The 26,183-nt window shown below is 45.2% G+C and overlaps 1 protein-coding gene across 14 annotated transcripts in view; it reads left to right on the top strand.

Annotated features, from left to right (window-relative positions):
- Nucleotides 1-26,183, top strand: part of SCML4 (Scm polycomb group protein like 4) — a 115,767-nt gene that overhangs the window by 71,450 nt on the left and 18,134 nt on the right. For 12 of the 14 annotated variants that reach the window (XM_042253340.2, XM_042253345.2, XM_042253347.2 and 9 more), the window contains one exon: nucleotides 23,951-24,241. In XM_042253340.2, the coding sequence (XP_042109274.1) occupies nucleotides 23,951-24,241 (291 nt within the window). Of the gene's footprint in view, nucleotides 1-3,562; nucleotides 3,985-9,910; nucleotides 10,099-23,950; nucleotides 24,242-26,183 lie in introns of those variants that run through there. The other 2 variants (XM_042253350.2, XM_012182674.5) reach the window with 2 other exon arrangements.

Here is a 26,183-nt window from a genome sequence, read left to right on the forward strand (position 1 = left end):
TGAAATTTAGCCATTATGTCATTCTGCAAACATTTGCTGACCCCTTTCCTATTCCAAGGACCTTGTGAGACCCTGTCTTGGAATAAGGCAAATATGTAACCTTAGGAGGTTTTTGAGGTATTGAGTGACCACTGTGAATAATTTAAAAAACCAATACATTTGCAGTTATGTGCTCACAGACAGGTTTAGAGAGTTCAGCAGCAGGATACTTATAATCAGAGTGGCTATATTTTAAACCTAGGAGGACACCAGGGAAGATTCTTAGCATAGATTTTTCTCATATAATGTCAAAAACCTTGTCTACAATTTTACTTTAAACTCTCTGAGACCTGGGAAACAGGAAGAAATCTGTCCTTTACAAAGAAAGGTACCTAATTAAATATAGCCTGTGTGAGCAGATGCTATATACTTCTGTGTTTTCTTGATGTCTCTATATGTCTGAACTTGAGAAAGTCTCATGTCTCTGAGCCTCAGTTTCCTGTGTGAAATAAGGGGTTGAGTTGCTCATGTATAACCTTTTGGTTCTGACAGTCTATGAATCTGGCCTCTCCTATAAACCTTGGTTGACTCAGAAACATTTTGTAAAGCTAATGTATCTTCCAGTGAATCTTGCAATGAGAACAGCAGATGACTGATTTCATTTGACAAACTCCTAAGTCATCGTTACATTGAATAAGCAATGACCTATGGGACATAATCATAAAGTCATAGAACTCATGTCTCCCATTCTCCTTGAAATAAATGTCGCCTGTGAGACCACTTATTCCATGTCCATGGATGAAATTTAGGGCAGATCTCCTGCCTTTCCTGGCTCCTTTCAGAAAACAAAACATTCTTTAGTGAATAGTTAATATCCAGGTCAGTGTGATCATCAAACTTAAAGTTTCACTCAAAGATGTAACTACTCCCCATTCCCAGCGCAGCCCTGCTTTGGGCCAGTTGCCTGCAGCAGCAAAGGAAGGTATGGTTGGCTTCTCTTCACCTGCCTAGTCCTGTGTTTTTGTCCCTTCTGTATGGAGCTAGCAGTGATTCCAAATCCTTCTTGATCAAAGTGAGGGAAAGAGGAGAGACAAGAGGTAGGAGAGTTTTTGCTTGACTAATCCCACTGTGAGCTGGCATGAGGCTCCCTGGTTCTGGCGGGTGTTTCAAGCTGATTCTTCATCCTGTGGGCTCTTGTTGTTGTTATTGTTCAGTTGCTAAGTCGTGTCCAGCTCTTTGTGACCCCATGAACTGCAGCACTCCAGGCTTCCCTATCCTTCACTGTCTCCCCGAGTTTGCTCAAGCTCATGTCCATTGAGTCAGTGATGCCATCCAACCATCTCATCCTGCATCGTCCCCTTCTGCTCTTCCCCTCTATCTGTCCCAGCAACAGAGTCTTTTCCAGTGAGTCATCTGTTCACATCATGTGCCCAAGTATTGGAGTTTTAGCTTCAGCATAAGTCCTTTCAATGAATATTCAGGGTTGATTTCCTTTAGGACTGGCTGGTTTGATCTCCTTACTGTCCAAGGGACTTTCAAGAGTCTTCTCCGGCACCACAGTTTGAAAGCATCAATTCTTTGGTGCTCAGCCTTCTTTATGGTCCAACTCTCACATACATACATGACTTCTGGAAAAACCATAGCTTTAACTATATGGACCTTTGTCGACAAAGTGATGTCTCTGCTTTTTAATATACTGTCTAGATTTGTCATAGCTCTTCTTCCAAGGAGGAAGCATCTTCTAATTTTGTGGCTGCAGTCACTATCCGCATTGATTTTGGAGCCCAAGAAAATGAAATCTGACACTGTTTTCATGGGTCCTTTGGAGATTCCCCCATCTCTCATCTGCACGTTCCTTGTCAAAGACTCTTCTCTGGCTGGTCACTTGCAGTTCTTCCCACAGCCTCAAGGCATCTGCAGGTAAATCTCTGGCTTCTCTCCCTGTGCCTCCAGATAGTCCCATAGAAAGGATCTAAGCTAATCTCACTTCAGATCTGGTCTCTTAGAAACACTCACACATCCTTTGCCCAAACAAACTCTGGGCTCGCGGGCTGATCTTTGCACCACCTCTCCTTTATTCTTCCATCAGACTTTTTTTCTCATGGAAATGAAACAATAATACTTTCTGTCTCTTGAGTTCCAGGGTCAGAGATCAAGCTATTCACAGGGCCACACTGAAGCCCATGGGAACATGGGACAGTTTTTTCTCCACAAGTCATCTTCTATTCAACCTGCTTTTCAGCCTCTGAAGTTGGGTGCGCCGCTGCATGTGGGTGGTCATCTACAGCTGTAAAACTGGCTTCCCACCACCTCCATCTCTTTTTGCAAGATTTCCACACTTGACTGTTGTATGGGGATCCTATTGTCTTGCAACTTCAGCCAAAACTAAAACTAAAATAGTTTCATTTTAACATCCTGTCCCAGGAACCCCCCTCCAGCTTTCCTTAAGTGATCATTGAGGAAACCCTTGACTTGATTTCCACCATATTCTCTCCCGTTCCAAACCCACCATGCTGAGTGAAGTTCCTGTCTTTTTCCTGGAAGTAGCCACCTTGTTTCTTCCCTTGACTGGGGCAGGTATTTCTACCTAAAGCTGATTTCCTTCCTAGGTGTCATGGCTTTGGAAGCAATGACTTCAGTTGTCGTCAAGAACCTTTCCCCAGCCCATGGATGCTTTGAAAAAATGAATTGCTCCAGATCAACCAACTTGTGGAAATTGCTCTGAGCAGCCCCCTGGCACATGTCTCTCCTACCTGTCTGCGTGGGGCCTAGGATGATACCATTAAAGAGTTTGCCTTTAGAATAAGACATTGCCTCTTTAGGACTGCCTTGTCAAAGTTCCCTTGTGTGCATGCTAAGTCACTTCAGTTATGTCCGACCCTTTGCGAGCCTATGGACTGCAGCCCACCAGGCTCCTCCGTCCATGGGATTCTTAAGGCAAAAACACTGAAATGGGTTGCCATGCCCTTCTCTAGGGGACCTTCCTGGCCCAGGGATCAAACCTGTGTCTTTTATGTTTCCTGCATGGGCAGGTGAGTTCTTTACCACTAGTGCCACCTGGGAAGCCCCAAAGTTCCCTTAAAGGATAACATATCAAGCTATTATTACCTTGGATGAGGAATTAGTTTATTACCCACTTTCCCACCATTGTGGCAAGAAAGGCAGGTGTATTTATGAGGAAAGGGCTGAGGTCTTTGTTGACTTAAGGCTTCATATCCATGTTATTCCTAAACAAGATCATACAGTCTTGAACTCATTTGAACCAGATCCTGCTCTGCTCCAAGGTTGTTCATTCAAAGCTGGAGTGTTCCAGGCTTGGTGCCACACAGTTAGAGGGTTTGTCAGCATTCATTAGGGCATTTCCAGAAGACAGTAAATCAGACAGTTAAGAAAATACAAAACCAGGACACACAAGAAACTAAGATGTTTGTGGTGGGTTTTTTGTTTTTGTTTTTTTTTTTTAAGGATGATTTGGGAAAGAAATGATTTTCTGTTCTAGGATGTGACAGCAAGTTACATGGATTTGTTCTCTATGGTCCTGAAGATATAGTTAATTAACCTTCAAGTCTTGTCACTCAAGTTCTGGTCAGGAGCATCACCATCACCTGAGAAAGGAAAAGCTCAACAGCCCTCCCTCACTCCTTCACAACAGATCCCAGGTGTTTAAAGACACATTAAAGCTTGAGAAGTATGGGTGTAAGGAATACTCTCCCAGACTTGGCAGCTGAATAACAAAGTGGAACTCTCAGAAGATGGCTTCCTCGGGAGTCAGGTGGCATTGACATTGTAAAGATCTTTGAAAAGTCAAAACCGTGTAGAAGTAGATGGAGCTGCTTGGATGGTGTGATCTCCTCATTACTGGTGACAAAGCAGATGTCCACTTGTCCGGGCCATCAGGCTGAACTCAGGCATCCAGAGGATGTAAGGGCAAGATGTCCTCTCTGGTCCCTTCCAAGCTGAGAGTCACAGCTGGCAATGGCAGAGAGCAGCCGCAGACAGTAAGAGGTGAGGGCCCCCCAGGAGCCCTGGGGTGGGATCCCCCAGAAGGGAGGATGAGGATACCAAGGCAGAAGGGCTCACAGTGGAGCAGAGAGCATGCTTCTCCCAAATCTCTTTCTCAGACCTTTCAAACATAAACTCTCTCATCAAATGACCTTTCTCTTGTGTTCAGGGAAAACAAGCTTCAGATCCAATCAGCTGCCTGAATTCAGTCTGGACCGTGGAGTTCTTGGCTTGAGATTGGGAATTTCAGTCATTTTCCTCTATGTCTATTAACTGACAGCCAAATGTTCATGTTATCGGGTGGAGAGCAGCTCTCTGGGTGCTTTAGGAAAGTGGAAGCAAAAACATGGATTTGATAGCATTTTTGGTTCTGGATTTGGATTTGATAACAATTTTACTTTACCTTTGAATGGTGGCTTCCCTGGTGGCTGAGAGGGTAAAGCGTCGGCCTGCGATGCGGGAGACCTGGGTTCAAACCCCGGGTCGAGAAGATCCCCCGGAGAAGGAAATGACAACCGACTCCAGTAATCTTGCCTGGAAAATGCTGTGGATGAAGGAGCCTGGTAGGCTACAGTCAATGGGATCACAAAGAGTTGTACATGACTGAGCAACTTCACCCTGAATGTTGGGGAAAAAAGGTCTCAGTTGTAAATAAGCTTTAGCCAGTGCTTCTCCACTTTGTGCCCTGGAACCACCTGGGCATCCTGATGAAATATGGACTCTGGCTCAGGATGGCTGGAGTGGGCTGAGAGCCTGTGTTCCTGACAGGCTCCCAGGGGATGTCCTGCGCCGTTGCTGCTTAGGAACACAAGGAATGAGAAGATGTGTGCTGATGGAGTCCTGCTCACAGAGGGAAGTTTATGTCAGGTTTTCAGTAAAATATACCTATCTACTCTAGGATGCTGCCACCCTGTAGAAACACTGGCACTGAGGATGAGCTGGATGAGATGTCCATGGGTGTGAGGGGGCAGAGTGGTCAGGCAAAGTGGCACAGGTGAAAATGCAGGTGAGAAAAGGGAGGTTTGCAGTGCTGGGTAAGAAGGTGAAAGAAAGGAAAGAATGATGACTGGCACATTTCTCAGTGTGGCCCGAGCAGCACTGGCAGGAGGGTCTTTGTTGCCTTCCAAGCTTCTGAATTCCTAGAGGACCCTGGGGATCCACTCTCTCAGACCCTTGTTTGCACAGTGCTCATGGCTTTTAATTCTGCCTGAAACTGCTAGAATCCAGGTCCAGACCTCATCTCCCTAGGTAGACTTGAGGGCGGGAACTTGAGGAAAGCCTGAAACACAAGCCCACAGTAAATATTTTACTGACTCCAATTCGGTGTGACACATCAGAACAAACTGTGCTCACCAAGCGCTGGGGAGATCTTCTTTGGAAACCGCAAATGTGATAGCTGAAGTCTTTTGCGAGATCTAATTTAGTGATTGGTTTCCTGCCTTCTGAAGTTTTGACTTGATGGGAACAAATTGTTTACTTTTTGTTGAGTAGCTTTTTTGATACACAAATGGTGAGGGTGGGAGATGAGAAAGGCCATTGATTCTTGACGCTTGATGTTTTCTTCCTTGGCTGGTGGTCTTGGAGACAGGCATCAGAAAACTCTTGGAGTAACAGACACGCACAGTACCTTCTGCATACCCAGCATCCAGAAATCAAATCTGCTTCCTTGTTGAACTACAAATTTGTCTAATGTAATAGCTCTACAAAAGAATGACTATCTAGAGAATATCTCTTTCCAAAAGGTTGTTTATTTCTAAAAGGCAATAGAGCATACCAAGTGGCATGAGTTCCTTTATATAGAAACATCCATATGGTCAGACAGCAAATGTTTTCTGAGTTCACTCTACTTGTGATGCCTGCAGAGCTGAGGCCACTTGTTCAAAGCCAACCAGAAAGGCAGCAGCAAAGTGGAAACTGAGCCCAGGTCTCCTCCCTGGCCCTTTGCTTTTCCTCCCAAGCCTATTGATAGGGCCCCATTACCCAACACTCACTGAGTGGAGTATATGTCCTGTTTCCTGGCTCAGAAGTGTGACCGCACAAAATGTATGTTCACAAGTGGCTTGTGGTACCCTTGTGCCATTGCTTCTAGCAAAGATGTGAAAGAACAAAACAAACACCAATGCCCACTTAGCAAATTCTAGGCAGAAACTGAACTCTAGGTAGATCAGTTATCCTTTCTCCTTCTGGCTTAATATCTTGGCCACAAGGAGTGTCTCATCCTTATCCTCGTGCCCTAGTTGCATCATTGCTGGATGACATCCACAGGACAGGCAGAACCTATCATCCTAGACACCAGGAGAACTTCCTCATCCCTACAAAATCCACACAAAGTGGCCTACGCCACTAACACTAGGCGTGGTTTGTGTGCTCAGTCACTCAGTCATGTCCAACTCTTTGTGACCCCATGGGCTGCCGCCCACCAGGCTCCTCTGACCATGGAATTTCCCAGGCAAGAATACTGGAGTGGGTTGCCATTTCCTACTACAGAGAATCCCAACCCAGGGATCAAACCAGTGTCTCTTGCATCTCCTGCACTGGCAGGTGGATTCTTTACCACTGAGCCACCTGAGAAGCCCCAGGCATGGTTTAACCCAGTATTTTAAATAATATATGAAGTGATCGGGATTAAAAAAGAGAAATGAAGGAAGGCATGTGCAGGCCAATGATCAGAATATTGCAGAGCTATGTTCATCCTGTTATAGCCATGGGCTATGTGAACAAAATGAGTGGTTTGATTTTCAAGCCATGTGTTGAAATTGGGGTCATTTGGAAGCAGAAAAGAGTCTCAGTGCCAAGCTCAGTTTTTAAAAATCTTTGAGAGAGTCTTGATGGACACATGAAAAGGAGAATGTCCAGGACTTCTTTGGCAGGCCTGTGGTTAAGACTCTGTACTTCCAATGCAAGAGGTATAGATTCAATCTCTGGTCAAGGAAGTTCCATATGCCACAGGAAAAAAAAAATAGAATGTCCACCAGTTCTGCAGAAAATACAAAGGTCTTCCTATATTTTTAGACAGATATGTCCAGGAGAAGCCCAGCCAGAGCTCTTACAGCATGGGAGAGGGAGCGATTGCCAGTGTAGAATTCCTGATCTTAATTCTGCTTGTATGCCTATATGAGTTCATTTAGGAAAAGCTATTTATTCTATTTTCAATGATATCATTCATGAAAATATACTGTCTGTACTTTTTAAAACACTGAGCTAAAAGGGAAAAATGTAACCTCTACGTAAAACACTGGGTTTTGTAGAATCTTAAATAGATTTTTACAATGTTCAGCAATTTGTTTTGCATTGTAAGGCTTAGATTCTCTTTCAAATCCTACAGATATTGAGAAAGCACAAAGATTCAATAATTATTGGCTAAATGAATGAATGAATGCTCCAATTAAGTTGTTGGAACCTCCCAAGGTATTTTACTTATTTATTTGGCTGCACCAGGTCTTCGTTCGTTGTGACACACGGGATCTTCGAGCTTTGTTCAGGCACGCAGTCTCTTTTAGTTTTGGCATGTGGGATCTTTAGTTGCAGCGGGCAAACTCTTAGTTACACCATGTAGCATCTGGTTCCATGACCAGGCATGGAACCCCAGCCCCCTGCATTGGTAGCAAGAGTCTTAATCACTGGACCACCAAGGAAGTCACTCAAGGTACTTTCAATATGACATAAATAACCCAGTGTTGAATCACATTGACCAATTTGGTAATATTTTAATGTTGCTGCTGCTACTGCTGCTAAGTCGCTTCAGTCGTGTCCGACTCTGTGACCCCATAAACGGCAGCCCACCAGGCTCCCGTCCCTGGGATTCTCCAGGCAAGAACACTGGAGTGGGTTGCCATTTCCTTCTCCAATGCGTGAAAGTAAAGTCGCAACCCCATGGACTGCAGCCTACCAGGCTCCTCCACCCATGGGATTTTCCAGGCAAGAGTACTGGAGTGCCTTCTCCGATTTTAATGTTAAAATGAAACAAAAAGAAATGAAGATAATGCTCCTCTTTCAAGGTCACAAATGAAGTCATGTTGTGGATTAAAGACACCCAAGACTTGAGGAGCAGAATGATGATGGTTGTAAATCCCTAGTAGGCGTTCTCCTGTTTGGGAGAGCTCCTTCCAAGAGGGAGTAAGGAGGAGAAAAGAGGCTGTCAAAGAAGAGGTGATGTAGATTCTTTCTTCCCACAAGGCTGGCCTCAGGAATTCTCTAAAAGATACCCCTACCCCAACCCCATGCCTCTTTTCAAATAATGAAATCTACTGGAAATCTTTTCCTTTGTTCCATGAAGCTAACTGTCCTTCAGGTGACACCCTACCCATTAGTCCCCCATGAGCCACTCTAGAACTAGAGATCATGCTGGGGACATCTGGGTCAGCTGCAGAAGGCCTTCTGTGTCTCTGGCAGGCCTGTCCAAAGAGGCTCCTGCCTGTGATGGAAGAATATATGAGATGTGGCCATCCCCAAATCTCCAGGGCCCACAGGAGCTGTAACTGGACCTGTACCCTGAGCCTCTGTGGTATGTTCTAAGGTAATAGCTGCAGGTTATCCACACCAGTATGTCCTGACCATGTATCAGAACTAGGAATAAAATGGTAAACCTTGTCAAGAGGAACTGAAGCAACTTTGGAAACCAGCAGGCATCTAAGATAAACTCCACAGACTTTCTCCTATTAGTGGGTCATTTCTGGGTCTCAGACATAAGTAGCAAACCCTTTGATTATTGAAAAAAAAAAAAGAATCCCATAAACTTCCTGACAGAGAATTAGATATTCTATAGCATATACATCCTAACTGCTATTGAATTAATAATTGTAACTTCCAACCTAGATATGCAGAGTCAAGAGGAATGTATTATTCCTTTCCCACCTGTAATATTTATATATTGCTGTGTGACAAATTACCCTAAAATTTAGTGGCTTAAAACAACATGTATCATCTTACAGTTTCTGTGATCTGGAATTCAGGTGCAGCTTGACTGTGTTCCCCAGCTGTGGGTCTCTCACAAGGTGGCAAGCACCTCAGAGCTTGGCTAAGGAAGGACCCACTCCCCAGCTCATTCATATGGTTGTGGGCAGGATTTTGCTTCCCACGAGCCATTGATTCCTTGCCACGTAGGCCCGTCCACAGAGATGCCCACAACATGGCAGCCTACTTCACCCACTTGAGAAATACTGGAATGCCTTCCTGAAAGTCAGGATGTCCATTTGGAACCAGAATTTGTATGGTGTCCTCTATTCCAGGGACTCCAGCATTTTCCTGAGTAAGGGTCACTCTAAGTTTCCCCAATTTCCTATGAAAGACCCAAAAATTGTTGAAGAAACAGAGCTTGACAGCAAAAGGCCCCCCACTCTCAGCCTCCACCTCCTCCTGGGAATTCCCAGAAGCCTCCAGGTAGAGGCTTTGGCAAAACTGCAAAGAAAAGACTACAGAGAGGGAACCTGTTCTCCTCTGGAGGCTGAAAGGGGATTCACTGTTCTAAAGCGGCCTACGTTGGGCAAAACTGCCTTTGGGCAAAATTTCCGTGAGAGGAGAGCTTAAATCATAAAGAACAAAGTCTCAGGCAAACCAGCAACATTCGAAAGGACTAAAGAAGTTCAGGTGCCAGGCATTAAAATTACGGTTGGTTTCTGTACCCCTCATTAGGGAGGAAAAGTATAAATGTACTTGAATGGACCTGAGGGGAGTCATAAGGGTGATTCTGAGGGCTGAGCGATCTGAACTTACAGACAAGCTTGAAGGGAAGATCTATACTGGCCAGAGACCAAGTTAATGGAAAATGTAATTGAGGGAATGAAAGGCTAAGCCTCATAGGTGGTGAGGCCCAGTGCCCTTTGAACCAGGAAGGCTGGGACAAGAGGCTGCAGAGGGCCCTGAGGGAAAACACGACGAGCTTATCTGAGCAAGAACAAGGGGCGGGACCAAGCCGGAGAGAAGGAAACCTGCAGACCTCCGCAAGAACCTCAGCGAAAGGCGGCAGGAAGGCAGAGGGGAAAGCTGGGGGTATCTGACACCAGGCAGTCCCTCAGAGGTACCCCCTAGGTCCCACAGCACCGAGCACGTGCTGGGCACCTGCAGTGCTGGAGAGGAGCGTGCCTGAGGCACCTGGGGGCGGAGACGCAGCCGCTCAAGGTAGGAACCCAGGTGTTGGGCTCTGAGCCGGGGAGGGCAGCTCTACTGGGGCCTGCGGTTGTTTCCTGGCCCTCCTCCCCACCTCTTTCTGTTGTTCTTTTTGCAGGGCTCTTCCCCTGCTTTTCAGAGCTTACTGGCTGTGCTTCTTAGGTGGTGGCACCTGATTAGGCAGAGGGGAATAGTTACCACACAGATTCAAGAGGCGGTGTAATCAGGTTGACTGTATCACTTCCTCTTCTAATCTGGGGTTCAGGGCTAGGGATCTGTGGTGCTGCCATCTCGTTATGCAGCAGAGCCAAGGCTGCACACACGGAGCCCTCTGGACAATCCTGTGGTCTGACCTTCCTGCCAGCCTGGGCAGAGTTGTGTGGCTGGCTGGGCAGGGCAGACCTGCTGGCAATCAATCTGCCAGGAGCAGAGATGACTGAAGAAAGGGTTCACTCTGTGCAGCTGATCCTTCAGCTGGAAAGTTGTGACTGATGTGGGGAAATAAGACGGGGAATGGAGGGTGAGTGTGTGTGTATGTGTGTGTGTGTGTGTGAGAGAGAGAGAGAGAGAGAGAGAGAGAGAGAGAGAGAGAGAGACATAGAGAGGGGGTGGGGAGAGAGAGAGCTGTTTAGTGCTGGGAAGAACAGGGTCTGAGACTGGGGTGTAGGGTTGTTATTGCATGTAGAGATCCTATTTGAGAATAATTTTGCAGATCGTGGTCTTGCCACTTTTCAAGGCTTTGTTTGGTTAGAGAATCCAAGTTAAGTGCCATTAAAATTCTTTAAATAAATAGTCCAAGCTCACTTAACTGTGAGCAGTTGGGTCTTGTGTCCTACATGAAAATGGGTCAACACCCCCCAAAAGAACTCCCTGGCCACTCCGGCTGCTCTCGGACTTTCTCTCCTGGCTCTTGGCTTTGTCCCTCCTGTCCCTCTGCCTCTTCTTGCTTCTCCTCAGAGGTTCTCCACATTCCAGGCACTCAGTTGACCTGGAAATGCAGCAGGCTAGGCCGTGCTGGGTGTTTTGGAAGCTGAGGATCCAGAGGCATTCCCCCACCCCGCCTGCTCCCCCCCCCCCCCCCCCCCCGCCAAACCCCGCCCCACCCCGCCCCAGCCTCTGCAGGGGCGCAGGCAGAAGGAGGAGTCCACACTCCTCAGACCCTAGAGCTGTGTTCCCTGAACGAGGAGGCTTGGACCTGGTGCAGATTCAGGAGCAAAGGGGTATCCTTTGAGGCTGAGCAGATTTGAACTCTTCTGGAGTATTCTTTGGGCTTCCCAGGTGATTCAGTGGTAAAGAATCTGCCTGCCAGGGCAGAAGACCTGGGTTTAATCCCTAGGTCGGGAAGATCCCCTGGAGGAGGAAATGGCAACCCACTCCAGTATTCTTGCCTGGAGAATTCCATGGACAGAGTAGCCTAGCGGGCTACAGTCTCAGTTCAGTTCAGTTGCTCAGTCACATCCAACTCTTGGCAACCCCATGGACACCAGGCTTCCCTGTCCATCAACTATTCCCGGAGCTTGCTCAAACTCATGTCCATCAAGTTGGTGATGCCATCCAACCATCTCATCCTCTGTCATCCTTCTCCTCCTGCCTTCAATCTTTGCCAGCATCAGGGTCTTTTCCAATAAGTTAGTTCTTCACATCAGGTGGCCAAAGTATTGGAGCTTCAGTTTCATCAATCAGTCCATCCAATGAATATTCAGGACTGATTTCCTTTAGAATTGACTGGTTTGATCTCCTTGCAGTCCAAAGGATTCTCAAGAGTCTTCTCCAACACTACAATTCAAAAGCATCAATTCTTTGGCACTCAGCTCCCTTTATAGTCCAACTCTCACATCCATACATGACTACTGGAAAAACCATAGCTTTGACTAGATGGACCTTTGTTGGCAAAGTAATGTCTCTGCTTTTTAATAGGCTGTCTAGGTTGGTCATAGCTTTTCTTCCAAGGAGCAAGCGTCTTTTAACTTCATGGTCACCATCTGCAGTGATTTTGGACCCCCCCAAGATAAAATCTGTCACTGTTTCCACTGTTTGCCCATCTATTTCCCATGAAGTGATGGGACCAGATGCCATGATCTTCATTTTCTGAATGTTGAGTTTTAAGCCAACTTTTTACTCTCCTCTTTCACTTTCATCAAGAGCTCTTTAGTTCTTCTTCACTTTCTGCCATAAGGGTGTTGTCATCTGCGTATCTGAGATTATTGATATGTCTCCCAGCAATCTTGATTCCAGCTTGTGCTTCATCCAGCCTGGCGTTTTGCATGATGTACTCTGCATACAAGTTAAATAAGCAGGGTGACAATATATAGCCTTGACATACTCCTTTCCTGATTTGGAACCAGTCTGTTGTTCCATATCCAGTTCTAACTGTTGCTTCTTGTCCTGCATACAGTTTTAGCAGGAGGCAGGTCACATGGTCTGGTATTCCCATCTCCTTAAGAATTTTCCACAGTTTGTTGTGATCCACACAGTCAAAGGCTTTGGCGTAGTCAATAAAGCAGAAGTCTTTCTCATCTTCTTTACCTCCACCATAGTTTGGTCTCAGGGCTACAGTCTATGGGGTCACAAAGAGTCGGACACAACTGAGCGACTGCATACACACAGAGCACGCAGAGTATTCTCTGGCCTAGTAGGCAGACTTTATATGTAGCAGCTGGGGGAAACTGTAGTCCACAGATTAGCCTCAGTGAAAAAGGCACACCAGCCTCTTTTGAAAGTTTCCAAGACACCAAATCCTGAAAATGTGGCAGGCTTCTGTGAGAGCCATTTGTGCCTGTGCCTTTCTATTTAAGCACACTCTTGGGATCGTACAAAAGCAGATCATTCCCTTTCTGGGAGGAAAGACTTGATGATTTACAAGTGGCATCCTTAGTGTCTGGGATAGAGGCACGGTTTATAGAAGAGAAGTACATCAAGTGCCTCTTGTTCACCCTACTGTGCTGGCGTCCACAGCGATGAAACAGCTTTAACTAGAGGCTGGGTTGTTGCCTCCTGTTTAATGAGAGCTGCCAGGGTGACAAGACAACTCATTTCAGATGAGAAGGAATTTTCTCTCTCATCTCATCTGGAAGAAAAGGACCAGGAATGTGTTGATCTGTCAGCCCTCTGGTTTGCCGTGAGTCTGCGTGCGGGAGCCGGGTCTTCATAAGGCACTCTCGCCAGACAATCCCAGGTCTGCTGGCCCCATCTGGTGTTCACTCCCCAGTCATCCACAAAACTGCTTGAAAAGTATAGTTCTGTCTCCAAGGATAGGTTTGGTCCTTCTTCTTTATCAAATAGGCGTTTTGTAACAAACAATTCATGAGCCGCACTTCATTAAATTCTTAAACTACTAGAAGTTCTGCTTACCTGTAATTCATCTTCCCTGTATGTTGCATGGCTTAATGGTTTTAAGAGTATAAACTGTATGTATCCAGAAGTCATCTTTTTAACTGAAGCAATAGGAACTGGGGTTAGATATAAGGAAGAAGTTTTAGGCAGTGAGGTTTATGGCATAATGACCTAACTGTGAGCAGACTGTAAAATCTCTTTGGGGAAGCTTTTAAATAAGAGGCTCAGCTATTTACTTTATTTTCCTCTCCAAACACCACCCCTGCCTGAAGAGAGAATTTGGAGTGAGCTCCAGGTGTTCCTCCGTTAATTTACCACCTTCGTAATTTTTGCTTTGTTTGAGGAAACCTATAGAAGTATTTACTCAAGATATTCCTTTAAATGGATTCATTTCTTTTAACCTTAGCCTTTAGTCATCTCAAGCAGTGATATCTTATCAGTGGAAGCATAGTTTGATGGGTTAATTATATTTTATTGCTGTGCACTAGAATACATGGCCATAAAAAGATAACGTTCACCAGTTTTTGTGTCTTCCAAAGAGAAACACGTTCAAGTCCTAACTGCAGATACTTGTGAAAGGGACTTTCTTTGGAAATAGGGTCTTTGCAGTCATCAAGTTGTGATGAGGTCACACTGGATTATGGGTGCCAATCTAATCACTGGTGTCCTTATAAGAAATTTGGACACAGATTCAGACACACAGGGAAAATGCCATGTGACAACAGAGGCCGCGGTTGGAGTGCTGTGTCTGCAGCCAGGGAACACCATGGGTCATTGGCTATCACCAGAAGCAGGTAGAGGCAAAAAGGGATCTTCTCCTAGAGCCTTCGGAGAGCATGACCCTGCCAACACCTTGATTTCAGACTTGTAGCCTCCAGAACTAGGAGACAATAGATTTCTGTTGTTTGAAGTCACCAGATTTGTGGTCATTTCTGCAGCCTTCCGAAATGAATACACCTAAGTACCACCAAGAATCAGCCCCTGCTGGGTCAGTGGGACACATTTTAACACTTGAGGAAATGCTGGGCAGGGTGCTCAGCGAGGGTTCTTTTCAGTCCTGTGGTTGAAAGGTGGCCTTCACTGGATCAGTTAGTTTTACCCTCAGGTGTGATGTGTCAGCACCCCTATTTGCAAAGGTGAGGAAAAGGCTGTTTTAGTTGGGTTGGAGCAGGTGCATCTCCTCCATTCGGAACGGCACCCTGGTGTGTGACCTGAGCATGCTGCCCGCTCCTGGGAGCTTCAGGCTGTGCGGGACCGCGGCCGCGGCTTAGTGATCCGTCTCCACGACTGTCCACCTGACTGCCTTCGGAGTCACTGGCACAGCCTTTGCCAGGTAGAGGGCTGCTGTTTGACGCTCTCTCAAGTCAGGTTTACTTCATGATGAATTCACTTGGATCATAGCCCAGAAGCTGACTTTTATTACCTTCAATCTCACCCATGGTTGTCAGCAGTTTTTAAGCCAATACAGTCCACATTCCCTTGTTCCGCATCTCTACACGTTGTCATAGGAGAACAATATTCCATCTGCGTCTGTATTTTTCAGCCATACTGCAGATTGGTGAATTATCTGCATTCACTACTGTAGATTGTCAGACTGCCATAGGCATATTTAATTTGGATTTGAAATATTTAATAAACAGAATAAATGTTTTAGAGTTTTTCATTGTTTGTCATGCATCCACATGAAGCATTCCTATTTAGTTCTTAATAATATGAATTTTAACACATCTTCTCTGTAATAGCAGCCTTAGTGCCCAAATGTCTACTTAATAAATATTTATTGAGCACCTTCTGTATGCCAAGCATCATGCCAGACACTATGAGTAGCTTCCTCACATACATCAAAGCACCTGCCACTGGGGACACAGAAAGGATCAGTATCCCAGACTAGGAATATTTTTTGATAAAGGGAATGGAATGGCAGGCTTGCTGCCGACTGGCTAGGAATGTGCTGGCCATATTAGTAGATTCTCAAAAATGTTTGTCTTCCTATTCAGCACTCCACTCAAGAAGCAGCCTAGTACATAGCTTCATAGCCAGCTCCTTCCCGCTGATGTCTTCTGACCAGGAGGGATGATGAAACGGAGGCCATCCAGGCAGAGGTGCGGGGTTCCAGGTTCCTACAGACCTCTTGCAGCACTGTGTTAGCCACAAAAGACGAGCACGGGGCATGCAGGCCTCCCCTTTGCTTCTCATGTCTGTGTCCTAGTGGCCAAGGTGTTGTCAGACTGGACTGCACAGACTCTCAGGAATCTGTTCACAGCCAAACACTGGGGCCTCTGCGATGTTTTTAAAAACAGCTTTATTGAGATATAATTCATATTTCATACAATTCATCCATTTAAATTCAACAGCTTTAGTATAGTCACAGACTTGTGCAGCTCTCACCTCAGTCAGTTGTAGAACGTTTTCCACACCTCAAACACAACACACCCCTTAGCTAGGACCCCCAGTTGGTTCAGTTCAGTTCAGTCGCTCAGTTGTGTCCAACTCTTTGTGACCCCATGAATTGCAGCATGCCAGGCCTCCCTGTCCATCACCAACTCCCAGAGTTTACTCAGACACATCCATCGAGTCAGTGATGCCATCCAGCCATCTCATCCTCTGTCGTCCCCTTCTCCTCCTGCCCCCAATCCCTCCCAGCATCAGAGTCTTTTCCAATGAGTCAACTCTTCTCATGAGGTGGCCAAAGTATTGGAGTTTCAGCTTTAGATCATTCCTTCCAAAGAAATCCCAGGGCTGATCTCCTTCAGAATGGACTGGTTGGATCTCCTTACAGTCCAAGGGACTCTCAAGAGTCTTCTCCAACACCACAGTTCAAAAGCATCAATTCTTCGGCTCTCAGCTTTCTTCACAGTCCAACTCTCACATCCATACATGACTACTGGAAAAACCATAGCCTTGACTAGACGGACTTTTCTTGGCAAAGTAATGTCTCTGCTTTTGAATATGCTATCTAGGTTGGTCATAACTTTTCTTCCAAGGAGTAAGCGTCTTTTAATTTCATGGCTGCAGTCACCATCTGCAGTGATTTTGGAGCCCCCCAAAATAAAGTCTGACACTGTTTCCACTATTTCCCCATCTATTTCCCATAAAGTGATGGGACCAGATGCCATAATCTTCGTTTTCTAAATGTTGAGCTTTAGGCCAACTTTTTCACTCTCCTCTTTCACTTTCATCAAGAGGCTTTTAGTTCCTCTTCACTTTCTGCCATAAGGGTGGTGTCATCTGCATATCTGAGGTTATTGATATTTCTCCTGGCAATCTTGATTCCAGCTTATGCTTCTTCCAGCCCAGTGTTTCTCATGATGTACTCTGCATAGAAGTTAAATAGGCAGGGTGACGATATACAGCCCTGACGTACTCCTATCTGGAACCAGTCTGTTGTTCCATGTCCAGTTCTAACTGTTGCTTCTATATGCTGACCTGCATACAGGTTTCTAAAGAGGCAGGTCAGATGGTCTGGTATTCCCATCTCTTTCAGAATTTTCCAGTTTATTGTGATCCACACAGTCAAAGGGTTTGGCATAGTCAATAAAGCAAAAATAGATGTTTTTTCTGGAACTCTCTTGCTTTTTCCATGATCCAGCAGATGTTGGCAATTTGATCTCTGGTTCCTCTGCCTTTTCTAAAACCAGCTTGAACACCTGGAAGTTCACGGTTCATGTATTACTGAAGCCTGGCTTGGAGAATTTTGAGCATTACGTTTCTAGCGTGTGAGATGAGTGCAATTGTGCGGTAGTTTGAGCATTCTTTGGCATTGCCTTTCTTTGGGATTGGAATGAAAACTGACCTTTTCCAGTCCTGTAGCCACTGCTGAGTTTTCCAAATTTGCTGGCATATTGAGTGCAGCACTTTCACAGCATCATCTTTCAGGATTTGAAATAGCTCAACTGGGAATCCATCACCTCCACTAGCTTTCTTTGTAGTGATGCTTTCTAAGGCCCACTTGACTTCACATTCCAAGATGTCTGGTTCTAGGTGAGTGATCACACCATCGTGATTATCTGGGTCGTGAAGATCTTTTTTGTACAGTTCTCCTGTGTATTCTTGCCACCTCTTAATATCTTCTGCTTCTGTTAGGTCCATACCATTTCTGTCCTTTATTGAGCCCATCTTTGCATGAAATGTTCCCTTAGTATCCTCTAATTTTCTTGAAGAGATGTCTAGTCTTTCCCCTTCTGTTGTTTTCCTCTATTTCTTTGCATTGATTGCTGAGGAAGGCTTTCTTATCTCTTCTTGTTATTCTTTGGAACTCTGCATTCAGATGCTTGTATCTTTCCTTTTCTCTTTGCTTTTTGTTTCTCTTCTTTTCACAGCTATTTGTGAGGTCTCCTCAGACAGCCATTTTGCTATTTTCCATTTCTTTTCCATGGGGATGGTCTTGATCCCTTTCTCCTGTACAATGTCACAAACCTCCGTCCATAATTCATCAGGCATTCTATCTAAGAGATCTAGTCCCTTAAATCTATTTCTCACTTCCACTGTATAATCATAAGGGATTTGATTTAGGTCATACCTGAATTGTCTAGTGGTTTTCCCCACTTTCTTCAATTTAAGTCTGAATTTGGCAATAAGGAGTTCATGATCTGAGCCACACTCAGCTCCTGGTCTTGTTTTTGTTGACTGTATAGAGCTTCTCCATCTTTGGCTGCAAAGAATACAATCAATCTGATTTCGGTGTTGACCATCTGGTGATGTCCATGTGTAGAGTCTTCTCTCGTGTTGTTGGAAGAGGGTGTTTGCTATGACCAGTGCATTTTCTTGGCAAAACTCTGTTAGTCTTTGACCTGCTTCATTCCATATTCCAAGGCCAAATTTGCCTGTTACTCCAGGTGTTTCTTGATTTCCTACTTTTGCATTCCAGTCCCCTATAATGAAAAGGATATCTTTTGGGGGTGTTAGTTCTAAAAGGTCTTATAGGTCTTCATAGAACCATTCAACTTCAGCTTTTTCAGTGTTACTGGTTGGGGCATAGACTTGGATTACTGCGATATTGAATGGTTTGCCTTGGAAACCAACAGAGATCATTCTGTCGTTTTTGAGACTGCATCCAAGTACTGCATTTCGGACTCTTTTGTTGACCATGATGGCTACTCCATTTCTTCTAAGGGATTCCTGCCCTCAGTAGTAGATATAATGGTCATCTGAGTTAAATTCACCCATTCCAGCCCATTTTAGTTCTCTGGTTCCTACAATGTTGACGTTCACTCTTGCCATCTCCTGTTTGACCACTTCCAATTTGCCTTGATTCATGAAACTGACAGTCCAGGTTCCTATGCAATATTGCTCTTTACATCATCAGACCTTGCTTCTATCACCAGTCACATCCACAACTGGGTATTGTTTTTGCTTTGGCTCCATCCCTTCATTCTTTCTGGAGTTACTTCTCCACTGATCTCCAGTAGCATATTGGGCACCTACCAACCTGGGGAGTTCCTCTTTCAGTAGCCTATCATTTTGCCTTTTCATACTGTTCATGGAGTTCTCAAGGCAAGAATACTGAAGTGGTTTGCCATTCCCTTCTCCAGTGGACCACATTCTGTTAGACCTCTCCACCATGACCAGCCTGTCTTGGGTGGCCCCATGGGCATGGCTTAGTTTCACTGAGTTAGACAAGGCTGTGGTCCTAGTGTGATTAGATTGATTAGTTTTCTGTGAGTATGGTTTTAGTGTATCTGCCCTCTGATGCTCTCTTGCAACACCTACCGTCTTACCTGGGTGTCTCTTACCTTGGACGTGGGGTATCTCTTCATGGCTGCTCCAGCAAAGCGCAGCCGCTGCTCCTTACCTTGGACGAGGGGTGTCTCCTCACCGCCGCCCCTCCGACCTTGAACGTGGAATAGCTCCTTTAGGCCCTCCTGCCCCCAGCCCGCGCAGGCACCACTCTTTGCACGTGGGGTAGCTCTTTCCGCCGCCACCTCTGACCTCAGACGTGGGGTAGCTCTTCTCAGCTGCTCCTGCGCTGTCGCAGCCTGGCACTCTCGGCCGCTGCGGGCGGCTGCGATGGCGCACAGAGCGCAGGCAGCGCTCGGACCCCCAGTGCCCCCAATCCCCAGGTCCTCAGCAACCACTAATCTACTTTTGTGTTTCTATAGATTTGCCCATCCTGGACATTTCATACAAATGAAATCATTTAATATGTGATATTCTGTGGCCTGGTTTCTTTACTTAGCATAATAGTTCAAACCTCATTCACACTGTAGCATGGATCAATACTTCATCCCTTTTATGCCTGAATAATATTCTGCTGTATGGATATGCCATGTTTTGTTTATCTATTCATCAGTTGATAGTTATTTGGGTTGTTTCCACATTTTGGCTCTTATGAATAGTGCTTCTGGAAACATTCATGTGTAAATTTTTGTGTGGAAATTTCATTTTTCTTGGAAATATATATACCTAGGAGTAGAATCGCTGGGTCATATGGTGAACTTATTTTTAACCATTTGAGAAAGAGCCAGGATGTTTCCAAAGATGTTGTACAATTTTACATTCCCACCAGCAGTGTGTGAGGGTCCGTTTTCTCTCTCTGTGTGTGCTGTTGTGTCTGACTCTTTGCAACCCCATGGACTACACCATGCCAGGCTCGTTTACCCTCCACTATTTTCTGGAGTTTCCTCAAATTCATGTCCATTGACAGTGATGCTATCTAAGTATCTCATCCTCTGCCACCCCCCTACTCCTTTTGCCTTCAATCTTTCCCAGCATCAGAGTCTTTTTCAATGAGTCAGCTCTTCACATCCGGTGGCCAAAGTAGTGGAATTTCAGCATCAGTCCTTCCAATGAATACTTAGGGTTGATTTCTTTTAGGATCTAGTTGGATCTCCTTGCAGTAAAAGGGATTCTCGAGAGTCTTCTCCAGCACCACAGTTCAAAAGCATCAATTCTTCAGTGCTCAGCCTTCCTTATGGTCCATCTCTCACATGCATACATGACTACTGGAAAAACCGTAGCTTAAAGTACAATTGATATTTACATATTTCGTATCCTATAACTTTGCTGAATTTATCTCTTAATTTCAATAGTGTTTTATTGGATTCCTTAGAATTTTCTACATAAACAGATTTCACTTTTCCTTTCCAAATTAGATGCCTTTTCTTTTCCTTACCTATTTTCCCTGGTTGGAACCTCTAATTCAGTGTTGACTAGAAGTAGCAAGAATAGAGATATCTTTGTGTTCTTCCTGATTTTAGAAGAAAAAGTGTCCAGTCTTTCACCATTAACTATAATGTTAAGTGTAAGGTTTTTTTGTGGAATGCCTTTTTTTTCAGTTAGAGGAAGTTCCCTTCCATTCCTAGTGTGTTGAGTGTTTTTCTCATGATAAAATGTTGGATTTTGTCAAATGCTTTTTATGCATCTATTGAGATAATCATATGATCTTTGGTTTTCATTCTATCAACATTGTATTTTACATTAATGGACATCATCAGTTCAGTTCAGTTCAGACTCAGTCGTGTCCAACTCTTTGCGACCCATGAACCGCAGCACGCCAGGCCTCCCTGTCCATCACCAACTCCCGGAGTTCACCCAAACCCATATCCATCGAGTCAGTGATGCCATCCAACCATCTCATCCTCTGTCATCCCCTTCTCCTCCTGCCCTCAATCTTTCCCAGCATCAGGGTCTTTCCAAATGAGTCAGCTCTGTGCAGCAGGTGGCCAAAGTATTGAAGTTTCAGCTTCAACATCAGTCCTTCCAATGAACACCCAGGACTGATCTCCTTTAGAATGGACTGGTTGGATCTCCTTGCAGTCCAAGGGACTCTCAAGAGTCTTCTCCAACACCACAGTTCAAAAGCATCAATTCTTCTGCATTCAGCTTTCTTTATAATCCAACTCTCACATCCATACATGACCACTGGAAAAACCATAGCCTTGACTAGACAGACCTTTGTTGGTAAAGTAATGTCTCTGCTTTTTAATATGCTGCGTAGGTTGGTCATAACTTTCCTTCCAAGAAGTAAGCATCTTTTAATTTCATGGCTGCAGTCACCATCTGCAGGACATCAGCATGTATTACATTAATGGATGAAGTCATGTGTTACATTAATTGATTTTCAGACGTTAAACCAACCCTGCATCCATGAAACAAATCCTACTTGATCATGATGTATAAGTTATTCTGTATGTTATGATTTGTTTTGCTAGTATATTGTTGAGAATTTTTGTACCCATATTAATAAGGCATTGATCTCTAGTTTTCTTGGGATGTCTTTGTCTAGTTTTGGTGTCAGGGTATTGGTGTTCTCATAGAATGAGTTGGGAAATATTCCCTCCTCATATTAGTCTGCCCGGCTTCCATAATAGGAACCTCATCCTCGGTAGCTTTAACTGTTTATTTTCTCACAGTTCTGGATGCTAGCAGTCTGAGATCCAGCTGTCATCAGGGTTAGTTTCGAGTGGCCCCTCTTCCTGGCTAGTGGACAGCCACTCTCTCTGTGTCCTCACGTTGCCTCTTCTCTGTGCGTGTATATGAAGAGGAAGACTCCCTCATATCTCTTCCTCTTCTTGTCAGTACTTTCTTTTTAATCAGTACTATTGGTTTGAGGTCCTACCCTTAAGACCTTAATTAACCTCAGTTATCTCATTATGGCCCCTCTCTCCAAGTATAGTTCCCCGGGGCGAGGCTAGAGCTTCAATATATGAACATTTGAGGGGGACACAATTCAGTCCATAGCGCTCCATTTTTGGAAGACTTTGTGAAGAACTGGTTTTAATTTTTCTTTAAATGCTTCGTAGAGTTAATTTCTGAAGCCATTCAAGTCTGGGATTTCTTTGTTTTTTGATTGCTATTTGATCTCTTTACTTGCTTTATGTCTATTCAGATTGTCTATTTCTTTCTGTCAGTGTGTCCATTTACCTAGTTTATTGGCAATAATTGTAATATTTTTAAATAATCCATTTTATTTCTTTGAGTTTGGTGTTAATGTCATCTCTTTCATTTCTGAGTCTAGTGATTTGAGTCCTCTCTCTTTTTTTCTTAGCCAATCTAGCTAAAAAAGTTTGTCAATTTTGTTGATCTTTTCAAAGAGCCAGGCTTTGGTTTCATGATTTTCCCTATTTTTTTGTCCTCTATTTTTCTGTTTCAGTCTTTATTATTTTCTTCCTTGTACTTGCTTTAGGTTTGGTTTGCCCTCCTCTACCCCAGTATTTTATTGAGGAAGATTAGGTTATTAATTTAAGATTTTTCTTTTTAAGTATAAATATTAACAGATATAAATTTGCTCTAGGCACTGCACTGCTTTAGCTGTATTCCATATGCAGTGGTTTTTATTTCTAGGCAAGCTCCATATGCATCGAAGACCTGCTAGTTGCCCTAATTAAATCAAGTCTTTATCTTTTAATACCTATATTGTGGGAGTAATCCATACTTGTTTACAGAAGAAGATATCTGGATCTCGTGGTCCCAGATGTGCTTACTTATCACCAGCCTTGGGGGTGGGGGTCCATTAGTTTTTCTTTTTTAAAGTCACTTTGGGGATGTCCATAACTCCGGGAGTTGGTAATGGACAGGGAGGCCTGGCGTGCTGCGATTCATGGGGTTGCAAAGAGTCGGACACGACTGAGTGACTGAACTGAACTGAACTGATATCTGTTTTTGTCCTGTATGGTATTTGGATGGTTATTGATGGAGTTAGACAGATATGATCTTGTCTAGGGTCAAGAAGAAAAGGAATTGCTAGAATATTTTTCTTCCTCTTTCTGTCCCTATAATTCCTCTAGGCCTTGTGTTTTCAAACAAAACAAAACACCCCACACCATTTGTATAGCTCACAGATAGAGTTCAACAGGCTGTAAGAATGAGCTTTAAAAGTGTAGAAAGTCCTGATCTGCTTGGGTGAAGGAGCTGAGGAGGAGGTTGGCAGACTCTTCAGGTTCTCTTCTCTCTCTGTTCTTTGGATGGGCTCTTTCTCTCTTATCTGCACGGTTTGGGGAGGACCATGGGGCCATCATCATTTATGTCCCTAGTTTGTTCACCTTGGTGGAAGGTTAGCGCCCTCCTGTATACTGGAACTGAAAGTGTGGGGAGGAAGCACCACCACACCTGTACCAGAACGCAAGCCAAAGTTGTTTCTTCTGACTCTGGGACACTGTGACTCTAGCTTGATCTCTCCCAGGAATCTTGGGCCAGGTGAGGAAGGCAGTGGTTATGGGTGAAAGAAGAGGGAGCCAGGAGATTCCAACAAGCTGGCAGAGACTCCTGGAGGAGCAGAACCACAGAGGGAGAAAGACCTTTGTTTGAATTTTATTTATACTTCATCAGTAACCAAGATGACCCCATTTTCCTTGGAACACGAAGGGCCACATGTCCTAACCCCTACTAAAGTCTGCTTTGTTGGAGAGGCAGGTGTCATTCTGCTGAGAGCTGAGCTACTAGGGTGTACGCCTTGGGGTCCATTCCTTCTCCTCTGTCATCCCCATACACAGTGGCCCCCGTGCTGCTGGGGAAAGATTTTCCAAGACCCAGCGCCTGGTGGCCTCTTGACTGCTCTCTAATCTCTGCTTCTCTGCTCTGCCTTCTTGCCTAGCAAAAACAGTCACCGCCGAGGAGTGCCTGGCGAACCCTGCGAGCATGAACCGCTACGGCGCGGACCCCTCCTCCCCCGCCTTCAGCCACAGGAGCTCCCTGCCCACCTCCTCTTCGCTGTACTGCAAGCGGCAGAGCTCTGGAGACGGCCACCTTGGGGCTGGCTCAGCCACCGCAGTCGGTGGTCCCCGCACCAGCCCCACGTCCCCCGGAGGCCCCTCGGCACCTGGGCTACGGCCTCCTGGCTCCAGCCCCAAGAGGAATGGGACCTCTCTTGAAGGAAACAGATGTGGTAACGTAACGCATGGGCTGGCTTCGCCGTGACCTGACCTCCCCTCCCCTTGCCCTGAGACGGCCGAGTATAGCGGGACTGGGGACTGTGGCTGTTTGAATGTGGGAACGCAGGGAAATTAGATGTCTCCACAAATCCCTTTGTGGATTTTTGTTGTTCTTGAAGGCAACTGACTTCAACCTTTGACCACAAGCAAAGACAATGGTGTATGAGAGTAGGCTAAACTATAGGAATAAGTAGAATCCAAAATGTACAGTGGCTCAGCTACAGTAGAAGTTTTTATAGTTGGTGTGTGTATCACAATCCAGAGACCCAGGATCATCCGTTTTGTGGCTCTGCTGTGCCCTGTGGCCTCCATGCCCCATGCACCTAGCGGGTGGATTGGGTCGGTAACTGGCAGTTTTCAGCCATTGCTGATTAGAAACGTTCCTTCCTTCTGCCTGTTTCCTCCTGTGGTGCTTTGTCTCCTCATCTCTCGTACTTTTCCCCTTCCATCTCACAGTAGGAGCCAAGCTCTCGGCTTCATGAGGTCTCTCACTCTAATTCGAATCCTCTGCAGCCCCAGAAAAGTGGTCTGTCTGAGGCATAGCCTAAATAGCTATGTATTGAGCACCTACTATGGGCCAGACACTCTCCACACATTATTTATGACTTTTATGAGTTATAAATGAGCCACTAGGGAAGCTCTATTATTATATCAGGCGTATATTATTATTGTAGGCATTATTAGATTCGATTTACAAATAAAGCATGTGAAGATCAAGAGATCAGTCAAGCATTGAGCCAGGATTTGACTTCAGCTGGCTCCAAATCTGGCTTTCAAAAACTATGCCTGGGGTTTTCACATGTTCAGTGGGCCTCAGTGGGTCCCTCTGAGGTTCTAGGGGAAGGCTGGAGAGGATGGGAGCAGACAGGACTCAAACACCACCCTCTGTAACCAGGGCCTCTTTACATTTGCAGAGTGGGGTTCTTCATTTGTGTAGCTTGAGCAGAGCTTACGCAGCTAAACACATGTGGAAACTGTAGAGATAAACCATGCTAAACTGAGTGACAGTAGATTAAGATAGAGAAAATCCTACACATTTGTCACCTAGCAGCCAGCTTGGGTGCTGCCGCAGGCCCTCTGGAGGGCTATTAAGTTTTCCCCCTGCCCAAAGAGGTGCTTGGTATTGCTCTGAAACTGCATCCCAAATGGAAGCAGTCGGTATTAAGAAACCATATTTCTTTAAGAGGGTTTGACCCAAGTCATAAAACTGGAAGGGACCTAGAAATGGATTTTCCCCCATGGTGCTAACCTTAATGGTTTAAACCTGCAGAAATCAGAAACTGGCATGAGACCGTGTGAGAAGGTAGGTATCACGTGAATACTTACCCTGGGCTACTACTCATGGAGCACGATATGCTTGTCTAAGGTCTAAGGGTGGAGCTGTGAGCAAGACAGTTATGGGCCCTGTTCTCGGACAGTCTCCAATTGCAGAGAGACAGATGGTTAACAAACAAAACCAAGGGGCCCCTTTTGGAAGCCGATGGGCTTCCCCTCAGGATGCTTGTTGTCAGGCTCCAGCCCAAAGCCACAGAATCACATGATTCTTACCAAACTCTTGAGAAACAGGATGAAGAACCTGAAGCCCATGAAGAATAAGATGATCAGGTCCAGGAAGGGGTTGGAAACCTGGCCACCGGCTCTCATTCACTGCGCTTTGCACACAAACACACTGATAAGGCTTCAGAGGTGTGAGAATGTAGTGCCTTCGTGTTGCCCAGGACAGGCTGTGGTTTGAGGGGACCTTGGTGATCCTTCCCAACTCCTCATTTCCCAGCAGAGGAGCACAGAGACACTCACACGGTGCTGGGTGGAGGGGACTCTGACTCCTGGCTCACTGATCCTTCTCTTCTTTCATCAGATTCTATCATGAGTTAAAAAGTGTCTTCTGGATTATGA

This window comes from Ovis aries, chromosome 8 (genome assembly GCF_016772045.2).
Source record: "Ovis aries strain OAR_USU_Benz2616 breed Rambouillet chromosome 8, ARS-UI_Ramb_v3.0, whole genome shotgun sequence".
NCBI lineage: Eukaryota > Metazoa > Chordata > Mammalia > Artiodactyla > Bovidae > Ovis > Ovis aries.